The sequence below is a fragment of the Gobio gobio genome (genome assembly GCF_949357685.1).
Source record: "Gobio gobio genome assembly, chromosome: 4".
NCBI lineage: Eukaryota > Metazoa > Chordata > Actinopteri > Cypriniformes > Gobionidae > Gobio > Gobio gobio.
Window position 1 is genome coordinate 21,716,281 of NC_137100.1, and position 25,821 is coordinate 21,742,101.

Here is a 25,821-nt window from a genome sequence, read left to right on the forward strand (position 1 = left end):
AGTGGGAACAATATGATTTGAGAACGAATTGCTAGATTTATCAGCACAGAGTGCTTGTTTTTAATTTAATATATTACTAATTACATTTTTATGGTGGATATTGCAGATATAGTAAGAATAGTGTTTATTCCGATTTCCGCTTATGTGTGCATAATTTGGGAATGTTTGTTATTACTCTCCTGTCTGAAAGGTGGCACTATAACGTTACCCGTTGTGTTACAGAATCCACCTTGTAATCGGGGATGAAGAAGTAGAGGAGGAAGAGTCCGCGTGGAAAACACATGAGAAAACATTGCGCCTAAAGTTTTGTAGGTAACGATGAATTCGCAGTATACTTAGATATTGCTGAACATATTTTCACGCATTTCTTGTTAATGCGTTTAATGTGATTAAAAAAATCGCAGTATGTGCGTATGTCGCGCGATACACGTGCAAAACTGTCAGTTGATTTTTGTGTTCGTGAAAAGCACGTTATTCTCAGTTTTCTGTGTCATCATGATGTTTGTTTTTTAAAGAATGGATGAAATGCCGTCAGATTTACCTAATAACATAATGGGCCGCGTTTATGAGGAAAAGGTGAAGAAAAAGAGAAAGAAAAACAAGAACCTGATGCAGATGCAGACTGAAAAGCACAATGAAAAGAAGCATAGGAAAAGGGAATTGGAGAATATAAGTCTGCAGACACCTACACGTAAAAAGAAAAAAAGAAAATGGAACGAAGGAGGCGAGGTTGTCATCTCTGGGGAGGCTTCAATGATGGATGGTGGTGTCACAAGCCTGCATCAAGTACCCACAGCAGAATCTCAAGAACTGCAGGGTTCAACTGAAGAGAAGCCTGCTAAAGCAAAGAAAAAGAGAGCAAATGTAACCGAGACAAACTGTGATTATATGGCACAAGAAGAACAGGCTGTCATGACGACAGAATCTGAGGAAGTCCCATACATGAGCCATCAGGAAAGTGGCCATACTGCCATACTAGCTGGTACTAGAAAGTGGAAAAAAAGGAAAAAGATTTTGGATGCACCACTATTTGATCCAAATCTCTTGGATGAACTGAAAGAATTTTGTCCTAATATAGAATCCAGAGACCTGTATACCATCAATCAAATGATTTTGCATGACCTGCCAAGGTTAAAGGAATTCAGAAAGCAAGGTGGGCTGATTATATAAAATACTGGAGTAATATTTTTGATTTGTCAATCTTAAGCGTGCTTGGAATGATATATATATATTATTTTATTTTTATTTATTTATATACATACTACCAATCAAAAGTTTGAAATCATTAAGTTTTTTTATGGTTTTGAAAGAAGTCTCTTCTGCTCACCAAGGCTGCATTTATTTGATCCTAAATACATCAAAAACAGTAGTATTGTGAAATATTTTTACAATTTAATATAACTTTTTTTCTATTCGAATATATTTTAAAATGCAATTTATTTCTGTGATTTAAAGCTGAATTTTCAGCATCATTAATCCAGTCTTCAGTGTCAGAAATCATTATAATATGCCAATTTGCTGCTCAATGAACATTTATTATTATTATCAATGTTGAAAACAGTTGTGTACAAATTGTTTCAGGATTATTTAATGAATATAAAGTTAAAAAGAACAGCATTTATCTGAAATATAAAGCTTTTGCAACATTATAAATGTCTATACTGTCACCTGATCAATTTAATGCATCCTTGCTGAATAAATGTATTAATTTCTTTAAGCCCCCCCCCCCCCCCCCCAACTTTTGAACGGTAGTACAGATAAATACTGTTCTTTTGATCTTTCTATTCATCAAAGAGTCCTAAAACATTTTTTTTTACACAACTGCTTTCAACATTGATAATAATCATAATAATCATAAATGTTTCTTGAGCAGCAAATCATCATATTAGAATGATTTCTGAAGGATCATGTGACACTGCTCAAAATTCAGCTTTGCATCACAGGAATAAATGACATTTTAAAATATATTCAAATAGAAAAGTTATTTTACATTGTAATATTTCACAATATTACAGATTTTTTTGTATTTTTAATAACATAAATGCAGCCTTGGTGAGCAGAAGAGACTTCTTTAAAACATAAAAAAATCTTAATGATTCCAAACCTTTGACTGGTAGTGTATATATATATATATATATATATATATATATATATATATATATATATATATATATATATATATATATATATATATATATATATATATATAAATATAAAAAAAAATATATATATATATATATATATATATATATATATATATATATATATAAATGTGTATATATATGTGTATATATACAGTGAGGAAAATTAGGGAAAATTTGCAGCTGTATCATACAAATAAATAGTTAAAAAATCATACATTGTGATTTCTGGAATTTTATTTTTTTTAGATTATGTCTCACAGTGGACATGCACCTACGATGACAATTTCAGACCCCTCCATGATTTCTAAGTGGGAGAACTTACAAAATAGCAGGGTGTTCAAATACTTATTTTCCTCACTATATATATATATATATATATATATATATATATATATATATATATATATATGTATATGTGTGTGTGTGTGTGTGTTTATACATAAATAATTTTATTACAAATTTGTTTATAATAAGTCCATGTTAAAGTAATATTTTTTGCCTTTCACTTTTATGTCTGCAGGCATCGTGTTCAAAAATGGAAGATTCACTCTTTCAGAAAATGAGAGGTTAAGAAAGAACATTAGAGATTTTATGGCTCTCACAGGAGTGACAGATGCTACCAAGCTCTTTCATCCAAAAAGGTACCCAGAAGAGAGACGGGAATTGGCAAAGTTGAAAAAGGACTACAGTTTTTTTAAAAGGATTGGTGAGTCTCAATGATCACATTTGTTTTATTCACTTTTTCTGTAATTTTTGTGGACACACAATCAAAGCCTTTTTCATACTGTCAGTCAAAATCCAATTTCTGTGCATATCCATTTGGAATCAGATCATATTAAGCAAGTGTGAAAGCAAAAAAAAACATGAAATTTTACTAATCTGTTTCAAGTTAAAGGTCCCATGACATGAAAATGTAACTTTATGAGGTTTTTTTTAACATTAATATGAGTTCCCCTAGCCTGTCTATGGTCCCCCAGTGGCTAGAAATGGCGATAGGTTTAAACCAAGCCCTGGGTATCTGCTCAGCCTTTGAGAAAATTAAAGCTAAGATGGGTCTGGAATCTTCACTATATGTCTTCATGCAGAGAAAGGTTACCTCACCTTTCTCTGCTTTGCCCGTCCAGAGAATTTGGAGAAAATAGATTCAGTGTATTTTTTACTTTTAATTCAGTCGCAATGTCAGCACAGGCTTTACAAACAGACTTTTACGATATGGATTAGACAGCACCGCCACAAACAGTGAGTAACAGCGTTCATTAATGCCTGATCTGTGATCAGTGATTTCTAATGTGTAGCTAATTATTCAATTTTATACAGACTTTCTTTCTTAATCGTTTAATACTGTTTATGCATCAGTGAATCAAGCCAGTGACTAAACAAGTGACTTCACATTGTTTCTCTTAGTAGCATCACTAGCATGGAACAAATCTGTTATTTAAATTGTGATTAAACTACAGAGAGCGATCAAAGAACACTCTCTTTATAATGTTCGGAGCTGTTAATCACACGTCGCGAGTATATCTGCACACTTGCCAAAACTGAGGTCATAATGAATGACGCTGTTATGCTGCACCACAAAGCTCTTACTGTATTCATATCGATGTCGTGTTTGCTGTTAGTTGTGGTGAAATCATTTTGTGAGAGAAATAGCTTTTCAATGATGAGATCATTGCATTCAGGCGATCAACAGACAGCACAGTAGGGCTGGTCCAAATACCATTTTTTGAGCTTCGAAGCTTTGGTAGTGATCAACATCGAATATTCGAAGCTTCGGAGGGAAGGAGCTGAACATATCCTTCTCTCTAATAAAGGCTGGACTCTGGAGAAGCGGCGCGCCTCACGCGGGCAGGGCTTATATGCTCCGCGAACGGGCAATGAACTAGTGATACAAAACACAGGTCTGTTACGTCCCAGTTTTGATATATTATAGTAGCTAGTAAAAATAATTCTGTTCAGTTATAGAACAGACTAACTAGAGCCCCTATTTCTGCCCCTGGGGCCGGGCTTCAGGCCAATTTTCACGTCATACCTCAAACTAGGGATGGGTCGCGATTTTCGAATATTCGATTAGTTATTTAATTATAGAATATCGAATAGTATGTGCGATTATCGTCCAAAAAAAATCCCCATGTTGTCGGTGCTGATGTGGTGCTAACGCGTTCATGTAACCAGAGGCGCTGCCAATAACGCACCTAAAAGCTGCCAGTCCGCTCTCAGGGTGTTTTATACTGGACACGTTTGCTGCGGTCCGAGTCTGATTCTTCCCTCCGCCTCCGCAGTGTTGGTCTGGTTTCACACTCAACTTGAACCCTGGTGCGTTTGCGTTCATCTTGCGTCATCACAGACGTGCACGGGCGTGATAGAAAACAGAATGCGGGTCAATATGGGCTTTTTTCAATTAATTTGGTGCTATTATGTGTAGCTGAGTAAACGACACTTGGGTTTACCGTATGTGTGTCGCTTGAAGGCGGCTTTGCTGCTTGCAAACAGACTCTTTTGAGGAGACGGTGAATTGCCATTAATTTGCTGCCCTGATTGCACTCTATGCGCGAATACACTGCAGGCTTGCTCTCGCGATCGTATCTCAGCTAAATCATCAACACTATCATCTCTTACGTGTATGTTATTGAACTAATGACATTGTAATCGGCTAAAACGCATGCGCTGGTTACTACCCGAGTGTTTGCACATTCACGTGAATCACGGCTCAGCTCCGAGAGCAACCGAACTCCGGTTGTGTGTTCTCGGGTTCGGTACCTCAGTGCACACCAAGCTCTGTAGGTAAGCTTTCACATTAGCAATTTTTAATGCTAACCGTGCCCCATTCCGAACTAAAATGCCAGAGTTAAAACGCCCTGAGACAACAGAAGAATAACACATCGTCTCACGCGCACGCTGTAGACTTGTGGCATTTATCAGGTAACTTGGGGCGATGTCACATTACAGTCATATGTTTTTCAGCATGTTACAATAAATATATGGCTTGAGTTGATATAGCCTATTCCCTAATGAATTAAACAGTTTGTTATCCTACAGATTGAGAGCGTGAATGGTCTCTCTCCCTCTCTCTCTGTTTATACGCGTGTAGCCTTTACATGCGTGCATGCGGGGGAGGAGTTGCGATTTTCGAATAAAAATCGAATAATTCCCAGCGATCGTCGAATATAATTTTTGCTTGAAATGCCCATCCCCTACCTCAAACGCGGGCTTTTTCCTTCATTTCATATTTTAGACATTCATTAATTAAAAGAAACAATGAAGTGTGCAGCGCTGGTGGAAACAACATGAGACCATGACACCACGACTGTCAAGACGGCTCGCACAGTGTTTAGAGTATCGCCGCAAATGAGTAAAGCAATTCAACACGCAAACTGCCAAACGTCTTAGATGCTCAAAAACACAATCATCTTCATTCAAAAGAATGAGACTAAATGCTCTTACAGTGCTTAGGTCACTTGTTCTGATATTGCGGTCTTTGATCTTGAAATGAGCTGATGAATATAATGCAGCTCATATCTGTTGCTTTCGTTGACGTGAGCTCTGTTAAATGTGCATAGGCTAGCGCAATAGTTGAAGATCGGATTTATATTAATTTTGCGGAGAGGTGTAAGTTAAGACAACCTGCCTGTTTTTTATTTATTTATTTTTGAACACGTTTACTAAAAAAAAAACGTATTATAAGCAAGACAAGTTAAGTGTTGATTTAAGAGGATAAATGGATCAAACGTGTTGTTAACTCACTCAGTCCGCTTGGTCGTTACTTTAAAAAACAAAAACTTTAATTTAACAAACAAAAAAATGCTTTAAACATTTTTCTAAATTAACTTAATAAAGAAACGAAACAAAATATAACTACTTTGACATTAAAAACAAAACTGAACTATTTTAAGCAACGATGTGTAATAGGGAGGAATGTTTACTCAAAAAAAAGGTTCTATATGGCACTAAAATAAATAAATAAATTAAATAAAAAATAAATAAATAAATACATAAAAAAGACTTCACTTTATTTGTTTGATTTGCGCCGTTGCGAGCAGCATCGGCCTGCCTCAGCTTGTCAAAAATGCCTTTTTACTGTGGTGGTGGTGGTGATAGTAGGCTAAATGTTTAAACCAACATTGTGATGCTTGAGGTGTTTTATATCTATGGATTTTATTATAAGTAAGACAAGTCCAGTGTTGATTTGAGAGGCTAAATTGATCAAACATGTGGTTAACTCACTGTCAGCCGCTTCCCGCTTGGTCATTACTTTACTTTAAAAAACTAAAACTTTAATTTAACAAACAAAAAAATGCTTTAAACATTTTTCTAAATTAACTTAATAAAGAAACGAAACGAAATATAACTACTTTGACATTAAAAACAAAACTGAACTATTTTAATGGCTGCAACGATGTGTAGGCCTAATAGGGAGGATAAATTTGTTTTAAAAATTCACAGGACTCAGGCCGATAGTTTTGGTAAGCTGTCGGACACGGCCTGGCTAGGGCCTAGATTTGAGGCCCGTGCAGGGCTCTAAGACTAACTACAATTAAAAAACTGAACGTGCCACTTGAGCCAAACTAACGGGCGTCTCAGCACATCAGAAGCAGCAGTCAGATCATATTCTTCACGAGAGCGAGGAGCTAAATTACAAGATGATTGTGGAATATTTGGTTTCAAAGCGATGTAAAAGTGCCTATTTAAGGGAGTTTGTCATTGTACTGTTTTGTTGCTATGTTTTTCATTTAGAATAATAGCTAATGAACCCACAATTCAAGCAACCCGCCCCTGAATTGACCTATCGGTAAGCCCCGCCCCCCTTAGTTACTGTTGCTAACTCGGACAAACAAACGGAGTTGCTATATCTTACAATGTACAGCTGTCAGTGTGAAAACCTTATCCCAAGATGTTTTTGGACACAGATTGTAGCGTATATCCCGTCCGAATGATGGCCAAACTTAACTGATGGTTTATCAAGTTTATTGCATCGTTATTCACTCCAAAAAATCATCGTAAGAGCTGAACAAACAAAGCATAAGAAGTGCGCATTAACGTCTCATTCACAAACGATCTCTCTCCGTTGCATTATCATTAACATACACAGCAAATTACACAAAAACACTCAAACAACTAACAGTAAACAAACATATACAGACCGTATGCCTTTTCGAGGGTGCAGTTAATAACTGGTAAACTTTGTATCTGCAAAACAACTCAGATAAACTGCGTGCAAGCTCTTCCTTTCGTTACCTGGAGACTATAATACCCATCAAAATAGGAGTCCTCCTTAGTAGGACAGATAATGTAGAAATTAATTTACATATAACCAGTTTAATATGGAGAGGCACTGACCTTCATGTTTTTGACCTACAGTGTTATGATGTGAAAACAGTTAGTTATTTCGGTTTGTATGTTAGCAGGGACTTTAATCGTAACTTAACGAGAGTATGACAAACACAAAATCCTCTCAGGATACCTGGAATCAGTGTTACAGTACCTCAGGCACGACGTTTTAGCATTTTTGTAGCATAAACACCATCAAACCGATGAGAGCTTCGGATTTTCCAATGTTTCTCTATGGCGCTGAAACCTAAAGATGTCCGAGTTCCGGTCCCAGCGCAACTGATACTCAACTGCTATTGGCTCATCTGCGTATGAGGAAACACCATCAAACCGATGAGAGCTTCGGATTTTCCAATGTTTCTCTATGTGTTACGTTACGCTGAAGGAAACTGAGGTGAGGACTCAAATGCAGGGAAAAAGGTTTTAATTAACAAAATAAACAGAAACACAAAACAAAAACCCACAAGGGGAAAACATAACATAATACTAAACATAACATACCGAAACGAACAACAAACCAAAAAGTCAGGGAGCGGAATACCGGGAAGGGAGACGTAGACATAACATAACATATACAACGTAACCACAAAGACTATGAGCACATGGGAACTATATAAAGGGGAAGAAATCAGGAGGGAACAGGTGGAAGAAATCAAACACTAATCAGATAACAAGGGGGAGGGATCAGACAAAGACACGAGCACAGCCCAAAACAACAACACACCACATGTGCTTCACAAGACAGGACAGACATGTGACATTACCCCCTCCTTAAGGAGCGGCTACCAGACGCTCCACCAGAACAGGGCGGGACCGGGAGGACAAACCAGGGCGGGGCGGAAGGGACAGACCAGGGCGGGACGGGAGGGACAGACCAGGGCGGGACGGGAGGGACAGACCAGGGCGGGGCGGGAGGGACAGACCAGGGCGGGGCGGGAGGGACAGACCGGGGCGGGGCGGGAGGGACAGACCGGGGCGGGGCGGGAGGGACAGACCAGGGCGGGGCGGGGGAGACAGACCAGAGAGGGAAGGGGGAAACAAAAAGTTCAGGCGGCCGGAGCGGCCCGCGGAATTCAGTCGGCCGGGACGGCCCGCAGAGTTCAGGCGGCCCGCGGAGTTCAGGCGGCCGGGGTGGCCGGGGCGGCCCGCGGAGTTCAGGCGGCCGGGGCGGCCCGCGGAGTTCAGGCGGCCGAGACGGCCCACGGAGTTCAGGCGGCCATCGGAGTTCAGGCGGCCAGCGGAGTTCAGGCGGCCGGGGCGGTCCGCGGAGTTCAAGAGGCCAGCGGAGTTCAAGCTGCCAGGGCGGCCCGCGGAGTTCAGGCAGCCAGGGCGGCCCGCGGAGTTCAGGACGCCGGGCCGGCGCTGGAAGAGCAGGGCGCCGGGGCGGCGCGGGAAGAGCAGGGCGCCGGGGCGGCGCGGGAAGAGCAGGGCGCCGGGGCGGCGCGGGAAGAGCAGGGCGCCGGGGCGGCGCGGGAAGAGCAAGGCGCCGGGGCGGCGCGGGAAGAGCAGGACGCCGGGGCGGCGTGGGAAGAGCAGGACGCCGGGGCGGCGCGGGAAGAGCAGGACGCCGGGGCGGCGCGGTCAGAGCAGGGACCACCGGCACAGGGACCACCGCCACAGGGACCACCGGCACAGCGATCACCGGCACAACGATCACCGGCACAGGGATCACCGGCACAGGGACCACCGGGACACGATCCACCGGGACACGATCCACCGGGACACGATCCACCGGCACAGGGACCACCGGAACAGGGACCACCGGAACAGGGACCACCGGAACAGGGACCACCGGAACACGATCAGCTGGGACACGATCCACCGGAACAGGGATCACCGGAACTGGGAGCACCCAAACAGGATCCACCGGAGCAGGCATGGAGGGAACCTTTCTCCTCCTCCTCCGTTTCGGAACCACTGGAACTGGGTCCACCGGAACTGGGACAACCGGGACTGGGACCACCGGGACTGGGACCACCGGGACTGGGACCACCGGGACTGTCGTGGAGGTCAGTGGAGGACTAGGGTCCAGACGGTCGACAAACTCCCGGAACCCAAGACCTCCCATTCTCCTAATCTCCTCTGGACTGAGGGGCATATCCAGACAGAGATTGAAGACCTCCGCTTTCTCCAACTCATTGAGGCTCAAATGATGCACCTCAATAAGGAATTGGCAGGCAAACTCTCTTACATCCGCCCCCTGCTGACGGATGTATCTTGAGTTTACCTGCCGCATCACATGAAGCCGTCTGCTAAACTCCATAGCAAAAAATGGGAAACAAAAAAAACAAATCCTCCTGCTGAGTCCTCTATTGGTGGTTACGTTCTGTTACGTTACGCTGAAGGAAACTGAGGTGAGGACTCAAATGCAGGGAAAAAGGTTTTAATTAACAAAATAAACAGAAACACAAAACAAAAACCCACAAGGGGAAAACATAACATAATACTAAACATAACATACCGAAACGAACAACAAACCAAAAAGTCAGGGAGCGGAATACCGGGAAGGGAGACGTAGACATAACATAACATATACAACGTAACCACAAAGACTATGAGCACATGGGAACTATATAAAGGGGAAGAAATCAGGAGGGAACAGGTGGAAGAAATCAAACACTAATCAGATAACAAGGGGGAGGGATCAGACAAAGACACGAGCACAGCCCAAAACAACAACACACCACATGTGCTTCACAAGACAGGACAGACATGTGACACTATGGCGCTGAAACCTAAAGATGTCCGAGTTCCGGTCCCAGCGCAACTGATACTCAACTGCTATTGGCTCATCTGCGTATGAGGGGAGGGGCTTACCGATAGGTCAATTGGCAAACCGAAAGTAAACGGTGCACGGGCGGCACGGCTGCATGCGTTCAGCCACTCAGTGCACAAGCACAGCAATGAGGGAAACGGTGAGGGAAATTTTTTTCACCGTCACATCCCTAACGTGTAAAAAGGATAATACATTTTGATTCTATTATTCTATTTTCCACAATGTCAAACGAACACAGTTTAACCCAAAATGCAAGCTCAGACATGGCTTCTGCCATATAAGCTTGTGCAGTTGTGCACTCTGGTGCAGGGAGCACTAAGAAGCAGCAAATATATATATTAAGTAGGCTATAACGAGGCTACTAAAAATTGGCTATAAGATAATTGAAAAAAAGTATTGTATTTTATAGTGATTTTATAGTGTAAACATATGCAAGCGCGAATTAGAGCCGTTTCGAGCGGGATGCCAGGTGTTCGCGAAAAACAACAACAACGAATACTCGAATCACAAATTTGAAAATCGAATACCAACCCATCGAACGAATATTCGAATATTCTTGTCCAGCCCTACTACTCAATGCTCTTCACTGCAGCCTTTCATGTGATGGGAAAAGATCTAAAAATAAAAATAATGCTATAATCAACACTTTCACGGTTTGTTAATCTCGACAGCTGTAATAGTAAAAAAAAAATGTAGTAAAAGTATTCGAGAGGCGTTCCACATGTAATATGCATTTCAAATGCAAAGATGTCAGCCAATCACAACAGTGGGCATTTACACTGAAGTTTCGCAGCAGACACGCCCCTTCAAACAGCATTTAAGCCAGAGGGCTAAAACATACTAACAATATAAGTACACCTAAAAATAAAATATAAAATAATTTTATAAAATAATTAAAAAATCCACATCATGGGACCTTTAAAGGGTTAGTTCATAGTTGTAAGTGTTATAAAAATATATATATATTTTTTAAAAGTAAGTTGAAATAATGCAAATTGATGAATTTTAAATAACACACAGACTACGATTAACAGCTTCGGATAGTTACAGGTGTGATTACAGTAGGTTTTTAACAGTTAACAGTTTTCGTTAAAATTCATTTCCCTATGGAGAAAATAAAAATACTATGAAAATACTTTCAGTTGTGACTTTTTTTCACTTGATTATTACTAACATTTATAATATAATGTAAGCTTTGATGATACACCTCAAACAAGGGAATTTATAGTAATTTATAGTGTTAATACTAATCAGCGGGTCCACGAATGGCTTGGGTATGAAGAATATTCTCAGCTTACCTCGAGACGGAGCAGAAAGCAGAAAATAAAGTGTACCTGGGCCTTTACAGACAAGCTGCGCGCACACAGACTCTCCGGTAGAGCTGAAGATCTTTGCCCGAACCCGACCGAGCCCGACGGGACCCGATGGGTTCGGTCGGGTTCGGTCTTTATTTCTATCATTTTACACGGACTCGGGCCGGGCTCGGGTTTGCGCGGTAAAATGAGCAGTCAGGTGATGCGTTTTTTTTATCGCGAAAATGGATGCTGAGGAGGTGAAACGGAGGCTGGCCTCTGGCGATTACATTTTGGTTGCACCGGCAAAGAAAGCAAAGTCTGAGGTGTGGAAAACGTTTGACCATGTGCATAATGAGAATAATGAGCCAGTGGGTTATGTAAAATGCAAAAGATGCGGCATTCTGTTAAAGTACAGCAGCAAAACGACAGGGAATTCATCACTGATAAGGCATGCTGATCGAAGCTGTTCAACAACTGCCCCAGGATCAACCAACAATCACATCGTTTCGTTACAGCATCAAAACCCATCCCTGCAAAGGTGAAACAAACGGTGACGGAGAAGTGTGTCAGCTTTTGCTGTAAAGACATTAGGCCTTTTAATATTGTAAATGGCGAGGGGTTTGAAGAGCTGGCACAAGAACTAATCAATGTCGGGGCTGCGTATGGGAGGGTTCCCGTAAACTCTGTTATTCCCCGCCATGTGACAATTGCGAAAAGGTGCACTGAGATGGCAGAAGAAAAGAGGGAAGCTTTAGTACAGAAACTTGTGACTTTATTTATTTATTTGTTCCAACTTCCAAGTGGCCTATAGCTTCGTTAGTCATGAATAAAGGATGTTAAAACAATGTATAAATGACTCATTCTTGACAAAAGGCAAAAGAGCTGTGTGCGTGCACATTTGAATAATGTCGGGCTGTAAACGGGTTCGGGCTTTTAAAAACCTGTCAATCAAAATGTACTTGTCGGGCTCGGGCCGAATTCTGTCGCGCTCGGTCCTTGTCGGGCCTAACTTTTAAGGCCCGATTACAGCTCTACTCTCCGGTGCTTGCTATGTCCCACCCAAGCGTGCTGCACATGTCCTGAAAAGTGAAGCCAAAGCGCCTCGATCGCCCCCCAGGTGGTTGGTCCCAGTATAGCTCATAAACCCCACCCCCGCCATTCTAATGGGACACGAGACAAAATAAACAATCAAATTACACTTCAAATAAATGTTTTCCAAAGATGGTTTCTGTCGTTTTAGGTAGTTTTTAATCACGCTGATGTAAGTTCAAAATGTCATGATTGACAGCTATGATTGACAGCTTCACTGAGGCACCAACAGACTTTTTTCGGGAGAATATTGGAGCTTTAGCTTTAATTTCTATGTTTCCATAACTGTTTATTTCACAGCGGCATAATGAGTTGTTTTGATGTAAACTGTACTAACAGATTCTGCGGGAGTGTGGGCGGTACTACTTCCTGCTCTCTACTGCGCAGATGCAGGTACCAAATCAGCGCAAGATGTTAGCGCCATTTTTGGACAGTGGCTGCTTCACTTTTCTACAATAGAAGACAGTGAAGGGGCGTTGTCCATTTTTTTTTACAGGCTATGGTCCCACCTCTCCTGCTATTTCCTAATGCGCTATAGATATAAGAATAAACCATCTAGAACATTCTTCTGGCTGTTGAATGTTAAAATGTTGAATGGCAAGACTTAAATCAGTTTAAACACAGATAGCAATTTGTGCTGTTCAGGTCTCACCTGCAATTCTAGGGCTTCAGTATTCTCTGAGAAAATGTGTTTCCCCAAAGCATTAGCTACTTACGCAAGTTACGCACGTCTCGTTCCTTCCTCTCAGGGAACCGAGATGCTTTATCGGCGTGTGCACTCAGATACATTCTCTCAGACAGCGTGTGCATTTACTGAAATTTGTCCTACTTTGCTGCTTATCGTGCTTGCGGTTTAAAAACAAGTGTTTTTAAAACTTTCAAGGTTTCATTTAAATGATAAGCTTTCATGGTGGCACAGCAAGGTAACGTCACATGAGCATAACCACGATAGAGACGATAGTCCAAAATTTCTACCGGTTGACTAATTACTACTGGTTAATCGTGTATACATCTGGCACAGTATGGGGATGAGTAAATTATGAGAGATTTTATGTTTGGTTGAGTTCCCCATTAGCTTGTCATATTTGAGCATTCAACATTATAAAAAACCATACTGAAAATGTAATTTTTTTATCTGTTTTTCTTTTTGTATTTAATCAAATTTGAACAGCGGAAGGAATTCCCAGGCCATGTCATGATGTTTTTACCCGTGGAAGGAAAATTTTTGATGGTACAAACTATAAGGGAAGGTATATTAAAGTATAAATTTAAAAAGTCAAATATTTGGTTTAAGAAGATTGATCTACTATGCTTTTAATTTATTTTTGTTATAAACCTCCATGATTTTTTCCTTTTCTCCAAAGGTTTTCAAAAGAAGAAATCAAAGCATTGCTCAAGTATCATACATTACATGGCAATAACTGGCAAAAGATTTCTGAGCTGACTGGTCGAAGTTCTTACTCTCTTGAGAAACGTTTTTCCCATATTAGTTCTGGTAAGTCTAATTTGGCTAGCCTCTTTTCAAAATGTCCAAATATATAAATTCTAGGTTTAGTGACGGTTGTTCATTTTGTATATCATCTCATCACACAGTTAAAAAAACTGGACCATGGACCGTGAAGGAGGAGCAGAGACTTTTGCGGGCTGTGCGAGGCCATATTGTAACAGTGCTGAAATCTAAATCTCCTAATAACACAACACCAAAACGAGTCAGTAGAGAAATGCTCTACAAAAAATTGCCCTGGTTCAATATTGCACTGAAGGTTAAATCTCGATGTTGGAGCAAATGCAGAGTGAAATGGTGAGAGAATAATTTAAAACACTTTAATATTAAATGGTGGCACATTTTAAGTTATTCTCTATTTGTATAATCAACATTGTCAAATGTTAATTTTCAACCCTAAGGTTTTCCATCCTCGCTGTACGGATGTCCTCAGGGACTTTATGTAGGGGAAGAAAAGCTCAGGAGGCCAAAATCAGACTCATTAAAGCGTAAGTGATCTTGTTTTTACATGCTTGCTTAGTTTGTGTTATCCTGAAATGTTTTTCTTTACCTGGCTTTTACTAATAAAAAAGATATATATTTACACAGAATGTATCAAATGCAAGTGGAGGATGTTGCAGATGTTGACTGGGATGATCTCACAGCTGTATTCGGGTAAGGACTATTTGCAGTTGGGGTGGGCAAAATTATCTCATCACAATTTTTTTCAGGCAAGATCACAATCTTACAAAACAATATGAAAAACAATTGTGATAAGACTATTTGTTAAGTTACTTTGTCTATGTACCGGGTAAATTATGTTATAAACATTAAAGGGATAGTTTACCCAAAAATTGTCTTTATTCAGAATATTAAAAGGTTAGTTCACCCAAAAATGTAAATTGTCTCTCATGCCGTTCTAAACCCGTAAGATTTACGCTTATCTTCAAGATATTTTTAATGATATCTGAGAGATTTCTGTCCCTCCATTAACAGTCTACACAACTACCTCTTTGACACTTAAAAAAGTTCATAAAGAGATTGTAAAACTAATCCAAATGAATTGTGTGGATTAGTAAATTTTTTCTGAAGAGACAATCGCATTATAGCAGATTTAATTTAGGCGTTTAATCACAATATAAACATTCATTAACACACATTAGTTATGGTAAACAAAAGCTCAAGCATGCTGGCTTTCCGTGCGAGAACCAATGAAGTTCATTCTCGCGTGTCGCAGCATATTTGAGCTTTTGCAAGAACCAATGAGTTTTTTTCTTGTGTGTCAAGCAAGTATGCTTGGTCTAGCTTCTGTTTATGTTCGCTGATCATTGTTTATGTGTGAATAAAAGCCTAAAATGAAATCTGTTCATCATATAAAGTGATCGTGTCTCGTCAGAAAATGTTGACTAAACCGCTCAATTCATAAGGATTAGTTTTACGATCTCTTTGTGAACTTTTTGAAGCATCAAAGCTGTCAATGGAGGGACAGAAATCATTATTTCATTACAAATATCTAATTTGTCACTGAAGATAAACAAAATTCTTGCGGGTTTGGAACGACATAAGGATAAGTAAATAACAATCTTAATTTTTGGGTGAACTAACCCTTTATCAAAATCAGAATTTGATTTGACATGGAATGACCCAATAGAGATGACAATCAAAAAGAATAATAATCAAAAAGGTGCCATAGAACTGCAACTGATAGAATGTGCACTGTAGCATGATATTAACAATCTCTCTGTAAAGGCAGATTGAGGAAAATGTGATTCGTTCACAAGCTAATATCGTGTTGCACACCCCAATGTGACTAAATGAATAACATTTATGTACACTTTTGGTTGCTCAAATACCCAATTAATCTATCATATATAAAGTTTGCCCCATAAAAAGTATTTTGACACTTACCTCACTGTATTTCATTTTATCATTTAAAATAAAAATGTCAATGTTCTGGGACTACACAAAGCACAACTGTTGAGGCTATAGCAAGTGTGAACGTCAAAATAAAATCACATGAAATGCGATTTTTTGCTAATCTATTTTGTGCTACATTCATGCGGTGCGAAATCCTATTCAAATCACATTTCTGGAAATCCGTTTCAGTCGGACCACTCTGATTGGATTTTGTGTGGTTTATGCAACTTTTTCTCTCCACGTAAAAGAAACGTCAGACGTTGTTATAGGAAACATGTTCAAAGTCACAGCATAAACAAGGTTGTGTTGTTGCAAAGTCTCAGACGGGCAAAAAATGTCAATATAACGAATATAACGTTTTGAGACCAGTGGAGACAACAGCATGGAAGCATTGTCATGTTGTAAATAAGACAACATCTGTAATACAGAGCCCTACATGTTGCAGTTGTTGTTGTTTTTAGCGAATACCTACCAATGCAATGTCATTGCCATAGAAACAAATGCATAAGACTTTGACACCACATTTCAGAGTTAATTCATAATTCTGGTAGTTCTGTCTTGTGAATGCAACCTAATGCCACCACCTGTAAATAACCAGACTGATCTCATGAAATAGCGTATGTATGACACGCCAATTCGCTATTCCATTTTGGCGTGCTATCAAGACGCATAATCGCTTTTTAGCGTGGTTATCAACGCCGTTTCATTCTATCCCCCTACACTGCAGTATTAATTTTGACAGCAAATTTTGATTTAGTTTTAGTCATAGTCTTTTGACTAAAATGCCATTTAGTTTTAGTCATATTTTAGTCACCTGAATTGTTTTTAGTTTTAGTCGACTAAATATCATAAGATTTTAGTCGACTAAATCTACTGTAGATTTAGTCTCCTAAAATCTAATGAGTTTAGTTAAATTGTAATACAATTCAAGCTCCATTTAATTTTGACATCATTTTGTTTTTGACATTAAAAATACACGTAAGAGAGCTCAATTCACTTTTTTGTTTGTTTTTTTTAAAAACATATATATAGTTTTTATAACTTTATTTCTTTTAGTTAGTAGGCCATATCAGGTAAAGCTAAAGCTTCAAATAAGTTTGTTTATTTATTTATTTTTAATTTCAGTTAACATTTGTTTGATTTCAAGTAATTATTTTTTTTTAAACGGTTTTAGTTAACTATTATAACCCTGATACTTTATTGAATGTGTCAAATACTGGTCTTTCCTCCTGACTAAGAATTAAATGGGAATTAAATGAAATAGTTTATTGTGTAACCAAATACGAATATACTGTATAATGAGTGACTTTTAAATTATAAACAAGCTCGAAATACACCGGGACTCTTATTTTGAAATGTCTGCTGCACCGCTGTTGCAGTTGCAGCTGCTCATTCAAGTTCAGGAGATAAAATATGCATTGTTACAACCATCTAAAACATATTACTATATAATCATCATAAAGTAAACATTGTCATTATTCATCAGCATTAGTTCATATACAATTGCTTGGCATAAATGTGCGCTATTCATTGATTGTGAACCGCTCTGGAAGCGTGAGCCTGGAGAAGCACAACAGCGCCGTGTTTTCCAGCGGTTAGATCAGCACGTTCAAATTAAATGTGTGCATCTGTTACACAGGACATCAGTTCTGACTGGATCTCTTCCCTAATCGTCCCTCCCTAACATTTTCGTCTCGTTTTTATTTGTTGACGAAAATTACAGTAAGTTTTCGTCATAGTTTTAGTCATCGAACACTAGTTTTTATTTAGTTATCGTCTCGTTTTCGTCAGTGAAAAAAGGTTCGTCAACGAAATTAACACTGCTACACTGCCCCTACCTCTAAACCTACCCATCACACACACACACACACACACACACTGCCCATGCCCCTAAACCTACCCATCACAAGAAACATTCTGCATTTTTACATTTTCAAAAAAACATAATTTAGTATGTTTATAAATCCATTTACATTCACACGGAATCACACGGCGTAGACATTCACGCGGAATCACACGGCGTTGACATATTCACGGATATTATGGTTCGTTTTTTCGCCGTACACATACACGCGGAATGACACGGCGTAGACATACACGCGGATAGCTCAAAATGTGTACAGATAACACGCCATTTGGCTTTAGAAAGTGGCATGTATGTTTACGCAAAGTCATGATGTCAAGTTGCAATAACTGAGGCAGTGGACTCAAAGGACAGCTTTGTAATATAAGATCAGTGATGACTTAATTAAACAAACCTATAGGATCATAATTATAGATTTAACAGTAATATTTATGTATATTTATTTATGAGAAACCATGAATAATTATAAGGTCATATTTGATTTATTTTAAAATTTATGTCTGTAGTGCGGTATAACTGGGGTTTCATTGAATTGGTTCTAATATCAGGTTAATTGAAATGGTGGTGTTTGAAAATTAGAAGCATTTCAAACTATCAGAGATAACTAAGGTGAGATTGCTAGATCCTGAATAAAGAAAGAATATCCTCTAAGGAGTTAATTAAGTTGGGGTAAATGGCATCGGAGCCCATTTACACAGGTTACATTCAGGTTCCCAGCAAGTGGAATAATACACCTGCTTGTTCAAGCATGATGTTGTTGCAGGTGTAAACAAGCTTGGTGTCACGTCTTTGTCCTCTTTGTCTCATAGGGATGTTGCTCCAGCACATGTGCAAGCAAAGTGGCATCAGCTTAAAGTTTGCTATGTGCCAGATTGGAAGGCCAAGTGTTTTGGAGGTAAGTGCTTTCATATATTCCACATTATTGCTGAATTTAGCCTTTTGATTTAGATAATAGTTGTAGCTTCAGCACAATTTTCTTCTGTTTTTCATAGTGTACTCCAAAGATGGCTTCCTAAATTTAAATTCCTAATTTTGAGCCTTGTAAACAGTTTACATGGTTTAATTTTAAGTTTTAAAAGACTCTAGAACATGTCTGGTGTGCAGTAAAAAGAAGTGTTAGCTTTTGTAGTGTGGTATGAATTTCTTTTATTTAATGTATTAATGTCTATGTTGTTTCTTCCAGACATTGTTGACTTCCTCTATGACAAAATCATGCCAGTCCTGGAGAAGGATTGTGAAGACCTTGATGACAGTGAGCTGAAGGTTGACCAGAAGCAGAGCTTTCTCATAGCTGATATTTTTTCAGACATTAATGAGGATGACTGCTGTGACAGTGATGAAGAGAGTGGCCAGGAAGAGGACAACACTTGATCTATGATCACTTGTACTGGATAATTAGACCTTAAAAATTATTCCTTTAAGCCATCAAGCTAAACATTCCACCACTGTAAAGAAAAAGCACATGTTTTAAGATGTTTGATAGTTCCTTTTTTATTCTTCTGTTAATACATTTATTTTTGCTCAAGCATTGAATAAACAGAATTTGTATTATGCCTTTTCAAAGGTCTTCTAGACAGACATTATTTTTCCCCATAAGGAGGTAAAACAAGGTAAACAATGTTTGGTGTATCTCAGGTGAGAAATGTTGGGTAGTATGAAGTGTTTATAGTCAGCTTGATGCATTTGCATTTTACATTAGATCAAAAGAACCCTTTCTCTTTGCCCCAACAAGACATTAGATTACATTTTCAAACCAGTCATGGCCCGTTGCAGTGGGTCAGAACTCCAGAAGTCATGGTCCCAACCCAGGAACCAGCCTGTGAATGTGGGAGGTTCAAAGCCCTGCTTCACTGTAACAATGGGAGTTCTCTTGTCCCTACCAGCAGGATCTGATTCAATATATTTGACCGCTAAAGTAAGAGAAGACAAGGACGAAGATTAATCATTAGCTAATGAAAACCGCAATGTTGCTGAAAATGGGGGTTCTCTCACCTGAAGTCAAAGTTTCATTTTTTTCATCTTCATTAGCTTCATTTCCGATCCAAACAAAGACCTATGAGAATGATTTCAGGCATGGAAGGCATTAGATATCATTTTCTATAGAGTGCATTTATTGCAAATGTCACATAATACAGGTTTACCTGATCCCAGGTGTCCAGGATCATGATATCATCTGGAGCCAAGTCCTCCTGTGTCATCTCTCCTGGCACCTCTTCAATCTAGATTGGTGCAGAACAAACAAAAATTGTGAACTATGAAAGCAGGCCTTTCAGTGATTAAGGCTCCAGCATCCCGGTGACCCTGCAGAGGATAAAGCGGTTTGGAGAATGCATGGATGGATTTTAATGATTATATTCATTAAAAAAAGTAAATATACTACAATTAAGTTGAAAAGTTGATCACATCTCTTTGAAACAATTTAAGAACAGTGACTTTTCTGAAACTCAGACTTGCTTACTACAACTGGGTTTACAACAACATGGAAACTCACAAGGAATAGTCCAGTCTTGTTAGAGCATGCAAAGAGCTTAGGGGGATGGGTGTCCATTTTGTTCTTGAGCCTTTCAGAGGTGCGATACTCTGCTTTTCCTCCAAGAATACTCCAGAAGTCATCTATGTAGAAATTTTAAAAAGATTTGTTCTATAAGGGTTCTTTGCTATTTTGAATGTCAAGAATACATTAAAACACCAATGACTGAAGTACACCCACCTCCCTCTGCTCCTTCTGATATCTCTGAAAGGTCCACTCCTAAAATGTTGCCAAGCTTTATGGCTCCATTCTTTTCTGCATCACTTGTACCCTGTCCCAGCCACAATGTAGAGCCTGAGGGAGTCACCAAAACAAAGGCATCGTTGGAGTTGAGGCTGGAGGCCACCGTGTCGACCTGTTTCAGGAAAAGTGAACACCTTATGAACCAATTTTTAATACACATTTTCAAATCAACATTTGACAAAAACAAATCATACAATGGTGCAGCTGAAACAGACTTTTACTCATGACTCACCTCAACAGCTCGTGTGTGCCCAGCAGTGTTGGCACGCACTTGGAAAAGGCGGACTACAGAAGCCTGGGATTGACCACCCACTCGTGAAGTCCCTCCCTTGTGCACCATCATTGGTTGCCCACCAAAGATACTCATGAGGTGACGGGGTTCTTTGCCTTGAATTACTCGCACCTTCATAAACAATTCAAGCTGTTGTTACTGATTTGATGGTCCATGTCAAACATTTGTGCACCTGGAGGGCCACTGTCTTGCAGGGCTCCAATCCTAATTAAACACTCCAGCCTGCAAATCACAGATTGCTAGAAACTGTCAGGCAAGTGTGTTGGGGCAGGTTGGAGGTAAACGTTGCAGGACATTAGCCCTCCAGGAGCACTTTGGACAACTGTGGTCTATTATTTAGTCAACTACGTATAGGTGGTGAATATTATAATCATTACATGCACCAAGCAAGTGTCACCTGCACAGCACTTCCACCAAGCTCTGCATCAAGCTGGGCAGCTAGAATGGCAGAAGTTCCTCTTTCATCTTGACTGGACTCTTCGCCCTGCCTGTGGACAAACAAAATATAATGAACCTCCGCAGTGATGACTCATCCTATTGAATGAACAGAGGCCCAGCCTGGTGGGGCTAAGAGATACTACTCAAAGACCATTGTGTTCTGTTACACGAGTGTTCTCGTGTAACATGAGGAGACAAAGCCCTTGGCTTAGGACCAACTCCTCAGGCATTCAGTATTTATTTTCCAGGTTCAGGATACATTAAGGACAGAAAGGAATCCAGAAGTAGGTCTGTAGCTCTTACCATATATATATAACCTGCCCCTGTCGTCCGCCATGCCTGTAGGTGTACAGGATGATGTAACTATCTCCTCCAAAGAACTGCCCATGAATGGATGGGTCGACTGGAACCTTGTCTGATCCCTCAATGCGCCAGATCTTTGCAAAGCAACAAGACAAATTGTCCATTAATTTGTCTACTTAAAAATCATTTGATAGTTGTAACCTGTTGCACAACAGTGGATACATTTACCTTTATCGCTCCCTTCCCATCATCTACCATTCCATGCTGAGCAGCCATTGCCTCTGATTTGTGCAAAGACGAAGCATCAAAGGGCACTTTCTTGATCTTGGCAATTCTGTTGGGTACATAGGCTTGTCCCATACCCTTTGTCTGCTCCGTATCATGCCAGAATTTGAAGAACTGTTTGAAAAGAGGAGGCTCTCCATTCTCAGGGATGATCTGGATCTCAGTGTGTTTAGGATAGCCCATCTTACTTATGAAGTCCTCTGCAACTTTCATACCTGCACTCCGCTCTTCTTTATTAGCCTCTTTACCTGTTTCATTAAAGAAATAAAGGTTAAGCTTTACATTTAGGCATGTCCCAAGATGCAAATTTTGAATAAATTTGAATTATCTGCTAAGCTAACCTTTCCATACAAATATTTTGCCATTGGAACCATGGTCCAAGATAAAGCAGTCGGTGGACTGCAGTTCACTCTGAGAAAAAGGGTTCTCTTCAGACACCAAAGTGACAGACATAGTCCCACTGGCATTTGACACCTGAACAATAATGTAACCACAAGAATAACCCATTTTGTAGATTTTTCAAGATAATTTCTTAAGGCTAGAGTATAGCTTACTGTACCTTGTACAATTTGGCCGACTTCCTGTTGGACGAGTCAGTCTTGGTGTCTTCAGATTGCGCATCAGGAAGATCAGGCTTTGGTCCAAGAATCTGATAAAATATAGTAGAGCACTCACATTCAGAACAAAATACTGAATACTTACTAATGGCTGGAATACACTATATGACTTTTGCCCTGATTTGTATGATGTCTAGGGTTATAAGCCCAGTATACACCAAGCAATGTTGGGCAACGCTGGGCCAGTTTTGATCATTTGCCGTTTTTTTTGGTGTGTTCCGCACCGTTGGCACTAGTCAGACGCCATCTGGGGTTTTTTGGGCCGACTCAGCATTTAGAATCGGCGTCGGGCCGTCGGTGAGAGAAGGAACTCTGATTGGCTGTTCAGCTTAGTGAATGAGCAAAACGGCAAGCAAAGAATTCAAAACGGTACAGATACATTACTGCTCTAATTTTACATCATCTTATCTGAGAGTGTTCCTGGGTGAATATTTTAATATAGTATTTCTCTCTGTGTGATGAAGTACAGCTTTTTGCCCCCAACGCAGGCGACAACACGGTCGGCTTTCATCAGCACTAGCTCTTGGGCGTCGGTTTGGTGTGTCCCTACCCTTAAGATCTGTTCAGATTTTATAAGTTGTGTAGTGTATTCCAGCCTTAAGACACTAACCGATATCAAAAATAAGGGAAGAAAACATACTCCTTGTGTTGTACTGACCGCTAATATCTTATCATTCTCTGATCCTTCTTCACATATAAAAAGTTTTGCTCTCCCACAACGCTCATTATCACGAATATCTTTGGAAACATTGGTGGCCTTCAGACTTTCAAACTGGTTACACTTGGATCCACACCACTGATATATCTCCTGATACAAGTATAAGAGAAATAGCATGAATACATAGGATACAATATGATAAAATGCAAAAGAGAGAAGCAGAACATGAATTAATATCTTTCACCTGTCCAAAGTCTAGGATGAAGCAATCACCCTGGTTGAAGCTGGCCCAACTCACAGGGACTTCAATGGCCCGGATTACACGTCTGCCACTCACATGGAGTACACGCTTCACACTCGCACCAGAAGCTATGTGTTTGAATCCAGAGGCAACTCCACCTTGCTGGAGAAATAAAAAGCAGTTTGATAAGAAAAATTACATCTGTGGTTTTGTTATGAACTAAGTATCCAAATACATTTTGAGCATCAAACATTGTAAATATAATAACTCTACCTACCATGTATTTAAGGCCTGATTTGAAGTAGCCTACAAAGGTTTTTGACTCATATCCCTGGACTTCTCTGTACTGGATGGGTTTTCCTCCAAGGAAATCATCCATTTGGATGGTGAAGATAGCGGCTGCCCCACTCTCATCCATTGTGCATGCATCACCTGGAGATACCATTTAACAATGTTCATACACAAGTTTTCAATAAAAGTGCTCACAGTGGATGTACGCTAACCACAGTTTTACCTATCCAGAAGTGAACGTCATACTGTAGACTCCCAGACTTGTGCTTTATGGTATTGAGGATGAGGTAGGTATCACCCGTGTAGAACCCACCATGAAGATTCAGAGGGACAGGCACCAAATCCATGTTTTCAATCCTCCATACCTGCAGCCCTTCCTGCTTTCCTGCTTTCTCAAATTCAGGGTGGTAGACCATGGTGCTGTTAGAAAAAAACCCAACTATTATAATAATTATATACAATAGCCATATTTTGCATACTTGTCTTCCACATGGTCTAATGTTGAAAATAAATAGAGGAAGGGTGATGTACTTAGTTCTTTATTTTCCATGAAATACATAATCATCAGAAAGAACAAATGCAGTTCTTTTCTATATGTCTAGAACACTTTTTTTACATCTCAAAACTGTTCTAATGCTTCTGCAATCATTCTGCTCTCCTGGTAATGGTGCCCCCAGCCAGATATTTCCACCCCCACTGGAAAAAAAGAAGACTCAGAAAGGGTGAGGTCTCACTTCCTGAAGAGTAGCAATAACACAACACTACTCTGGGACACTTACCCGTTCCCTAAAACTTGCCATTGTATGTCATTCAGGAGTAGACAATGGTACAAGGTTAAAGGGAAAAGTTGCTCTGCTGACGAAATCTGACATAAAATGCATTTAATTGGTTACTACAGCGATACTATCATAATTGCAAAGCAATTATGCAATTATATTACACAATGTTTATAGGGATTTTTTTATTATTATTTATTAAATACCACTGGCCTACAGCAGATCAGTTTGTCGTTAAGAACAATTCATTAATAAATGTACTATATATACTTTTATAGTACCCAAGAAGATACCTACAAATACGTCTGCTTACACTGATGCTTTAGAAGATTAAATAATTAATAGCAACATCAGATACACTGAAATGTGACTGTATCAGAAATTAACTCTCATAACAAAAACATCATCGGTAAGAATGATTTGAAAATATATATTAGGCCTACCTGTTGGGTAAATTTGTCTTTTAAGGTATTATCTGCAGATGAGTCTGAAGCGACAGCAGTATGTTTGAGCAGTGAGCTTCCGCAATCCAGTAACATCTTCCACAGGTGTGTTTCATTTGCATATGAAACCCTTCCTGACCCAACCCATAACTCTATCCCTCCACCCATTAAACGTCCAGAGAGGTGGAGCTAGACGTCTTTTTTTTTTTTTTTTTTTTTTACTGCAGTGAGCACCACTTGTCTTCAAATATGCGTTTCTTTCAGGAAAATAATATAGAGCAGAGTTTACGGTTTAATATTACATGACAGTTAGAATATAATTTAGGTTTAAATGTGCATTAAATGTTTGCAATGATTTAGTTGTTAACGTGTTTCTATGAAGACCATGAGGTTTAAAATGGCGTGCTGAATACGTGTAGTCTGGGATTCATGCATGGAGCAAGTTACATTTCATAAAACAGCTAAAATGCACAAGGTAGTATACAAAAATATAAAAACATTACCCAGGCCAACAAATTATGAAAAGTTTATACACATTTATATTAAATTTATAACATTTAAAATACGTGTGGCAACTTGCCTCGATCTGACATTGTGGAAAACTTTTTGGCTTTTTGACAAAAAGCGTCTTCCCTAATTGCTAGTTTCGCTGTTGGATTGTGTCATTTTAGAAAAAGCAGTTAATGAAATACTATTTGATCTAATTTTTTTTTATTTGTTTTGTTCCTAAACTGACGATTATTTTTCTCATCCATTTTTGAGGAAGCACCGTTGGTCCTGTGTGTGCGTTTGTGTTGTATCTCCAGGTGAG

General features: G+C 39.5%; 2 protein-coding genes across 5 annotated transcripts; one reads left to right on the top strand and one right to left on the bottom strand.

The window, feature by feature from the left end:
• The first annotated feature begins 224 nt into the window (after window positions 1–224).
• Window positions 225–19,453, top strand: LOC307125888 (transcription termination factor 1-like). 2 transcript variants are annotated; one of them, XM_079816109.1, is made up of 10 exons: window positions 225–312; window positions 516–1,153; window positions 2,665–2,850; window positions 13,801–13,879; window positions 13,994–14,124; window positions 14,223–14,430; window positions 14,535–14,621; window positions 14,722–14,787; window positions 18,703–18,788; window positions 19,077–19,453. In XM_079816109.1, the coding sequence occupies exons 2-10, from the start codon at window positions 517–519 to the stop codon at window positions 19,262–19,264; spliced, it is 1,668 nt and encodes a 555-aa protein (XP_079672235.1). In that variant the 5' UTR covers window positions 225–312; window position 516; the 3' UTR covers window positions 19,265–19,453. The 2 variants fall into 2 exon arrangements, with proteins under 2 accessions (XP_079672235.1, XP_079672236.1); XM_079816110.1 differs by having other exon boundaries at window positions 242–308.
• gsnb (gelsolin b) lies at window positions 19,022–25,789 on the bottom strand. Of its 3 annotated transcripts, none has more exons than XM_079816106.1 (17): window positions 25,011–25,789; window positions 24,015–24,211; window positions 23,778–23,932; window positions 23,504–23,662; window positions 23,260–23,409; window positions 22,544–22,633; window positions 22,326–22,458; window positions 21,928–22,232; window positions 21,700–21,833; window positions 21,356–21,446; window positions 20,899–21,069; window positions 20,604–20,778; window positions 20,385–20,506; window positions 20,035–20,112; window positions 19,886–19,946; window positions 19,638–19,803; window positions 19,022–19,338 (listed from the first exon to the last, which is right to left on the bottom strand). In XM_079816106.1, exons 2-17 carry the CDS (start codon window positions 24,205–24,207, stop codon window positions 19,311–19,313), a joined length of 2,211 nt encoding a protein of 736 aa, XP_079672232.1. In that variant the 5' UTR covers window positions 24,208–24,211; window positions 25,011–25,789; the 3' UTR covers window positions 19,022–19,310. The 3 variants fall into 3 exon arrangements, with proteins under 3 accessions (XP_079672232.1, XP_079672233.1, XP_079672234.1); XM_079816107.1 differs by lacking the exon at window positions 19,022–19,338 and adding an exon at window positions 24,571–24,656 and having other exon boundaries at window positions 19,363–19,803; window positions 25,011–25,092; XM_079816108.1 differs by lacking the exon at window positions 19,022–19,338 and having other exon boundaries at window positions 19,363–19,803; window positions 24,015–24,230; window positions 25,011–25,104.
• Window positions 25,790–25,821: the final 32 nt, after the last annotated feature.

Excerpts from the sequence above, each read along its gene's own strand:
- LOC307125888 (XM_079816109.1), top strand. The coding sequence starts at position 517 with ATGGATGAAATGCCGTCAGATTTACCTAATAACATAATGGGCCGCGTT. Across the intron at positions 1,154-2,664 it reads AAAGGAATTCAGAAAGCAAG|GCATCGTGTTCAAAAATGGA; the intron begins GTGGGCTGATTA and ends TTATGTCTGCAG. Across the intron at positions 18,789-19,076 it reads GAAGGCCAAGTGTTTTGGAG|ACATTGTTGACTTCCTCTAT; the intron begins GTAAGTGCTTTC and ends TGTTTCTTCCAG.
- gsnb (XM_079816106.1), bottom strand. The coding sequence starts at position 24,207 with ATGGTCTACCACCCTGAATTTGAGAAAGCAGGAAAGCAGGAAGGGCTG. Across the intron at positions 23,663-23,777 it reads AATCAGGCCTTAAATACATG|CAAGGTGGAGTTGCCTCTGG; the intron begins GTAGGTAGAGTT and ends TTATTTCTCCAG. Across the intron at positions 19,804-19,885 it reads AAATGAAACTTTGACTTCAG|CGGTCAAATATATTGAATCA; the intron begins GTGAGAGAACCC and ends CTCTTACTTTAG.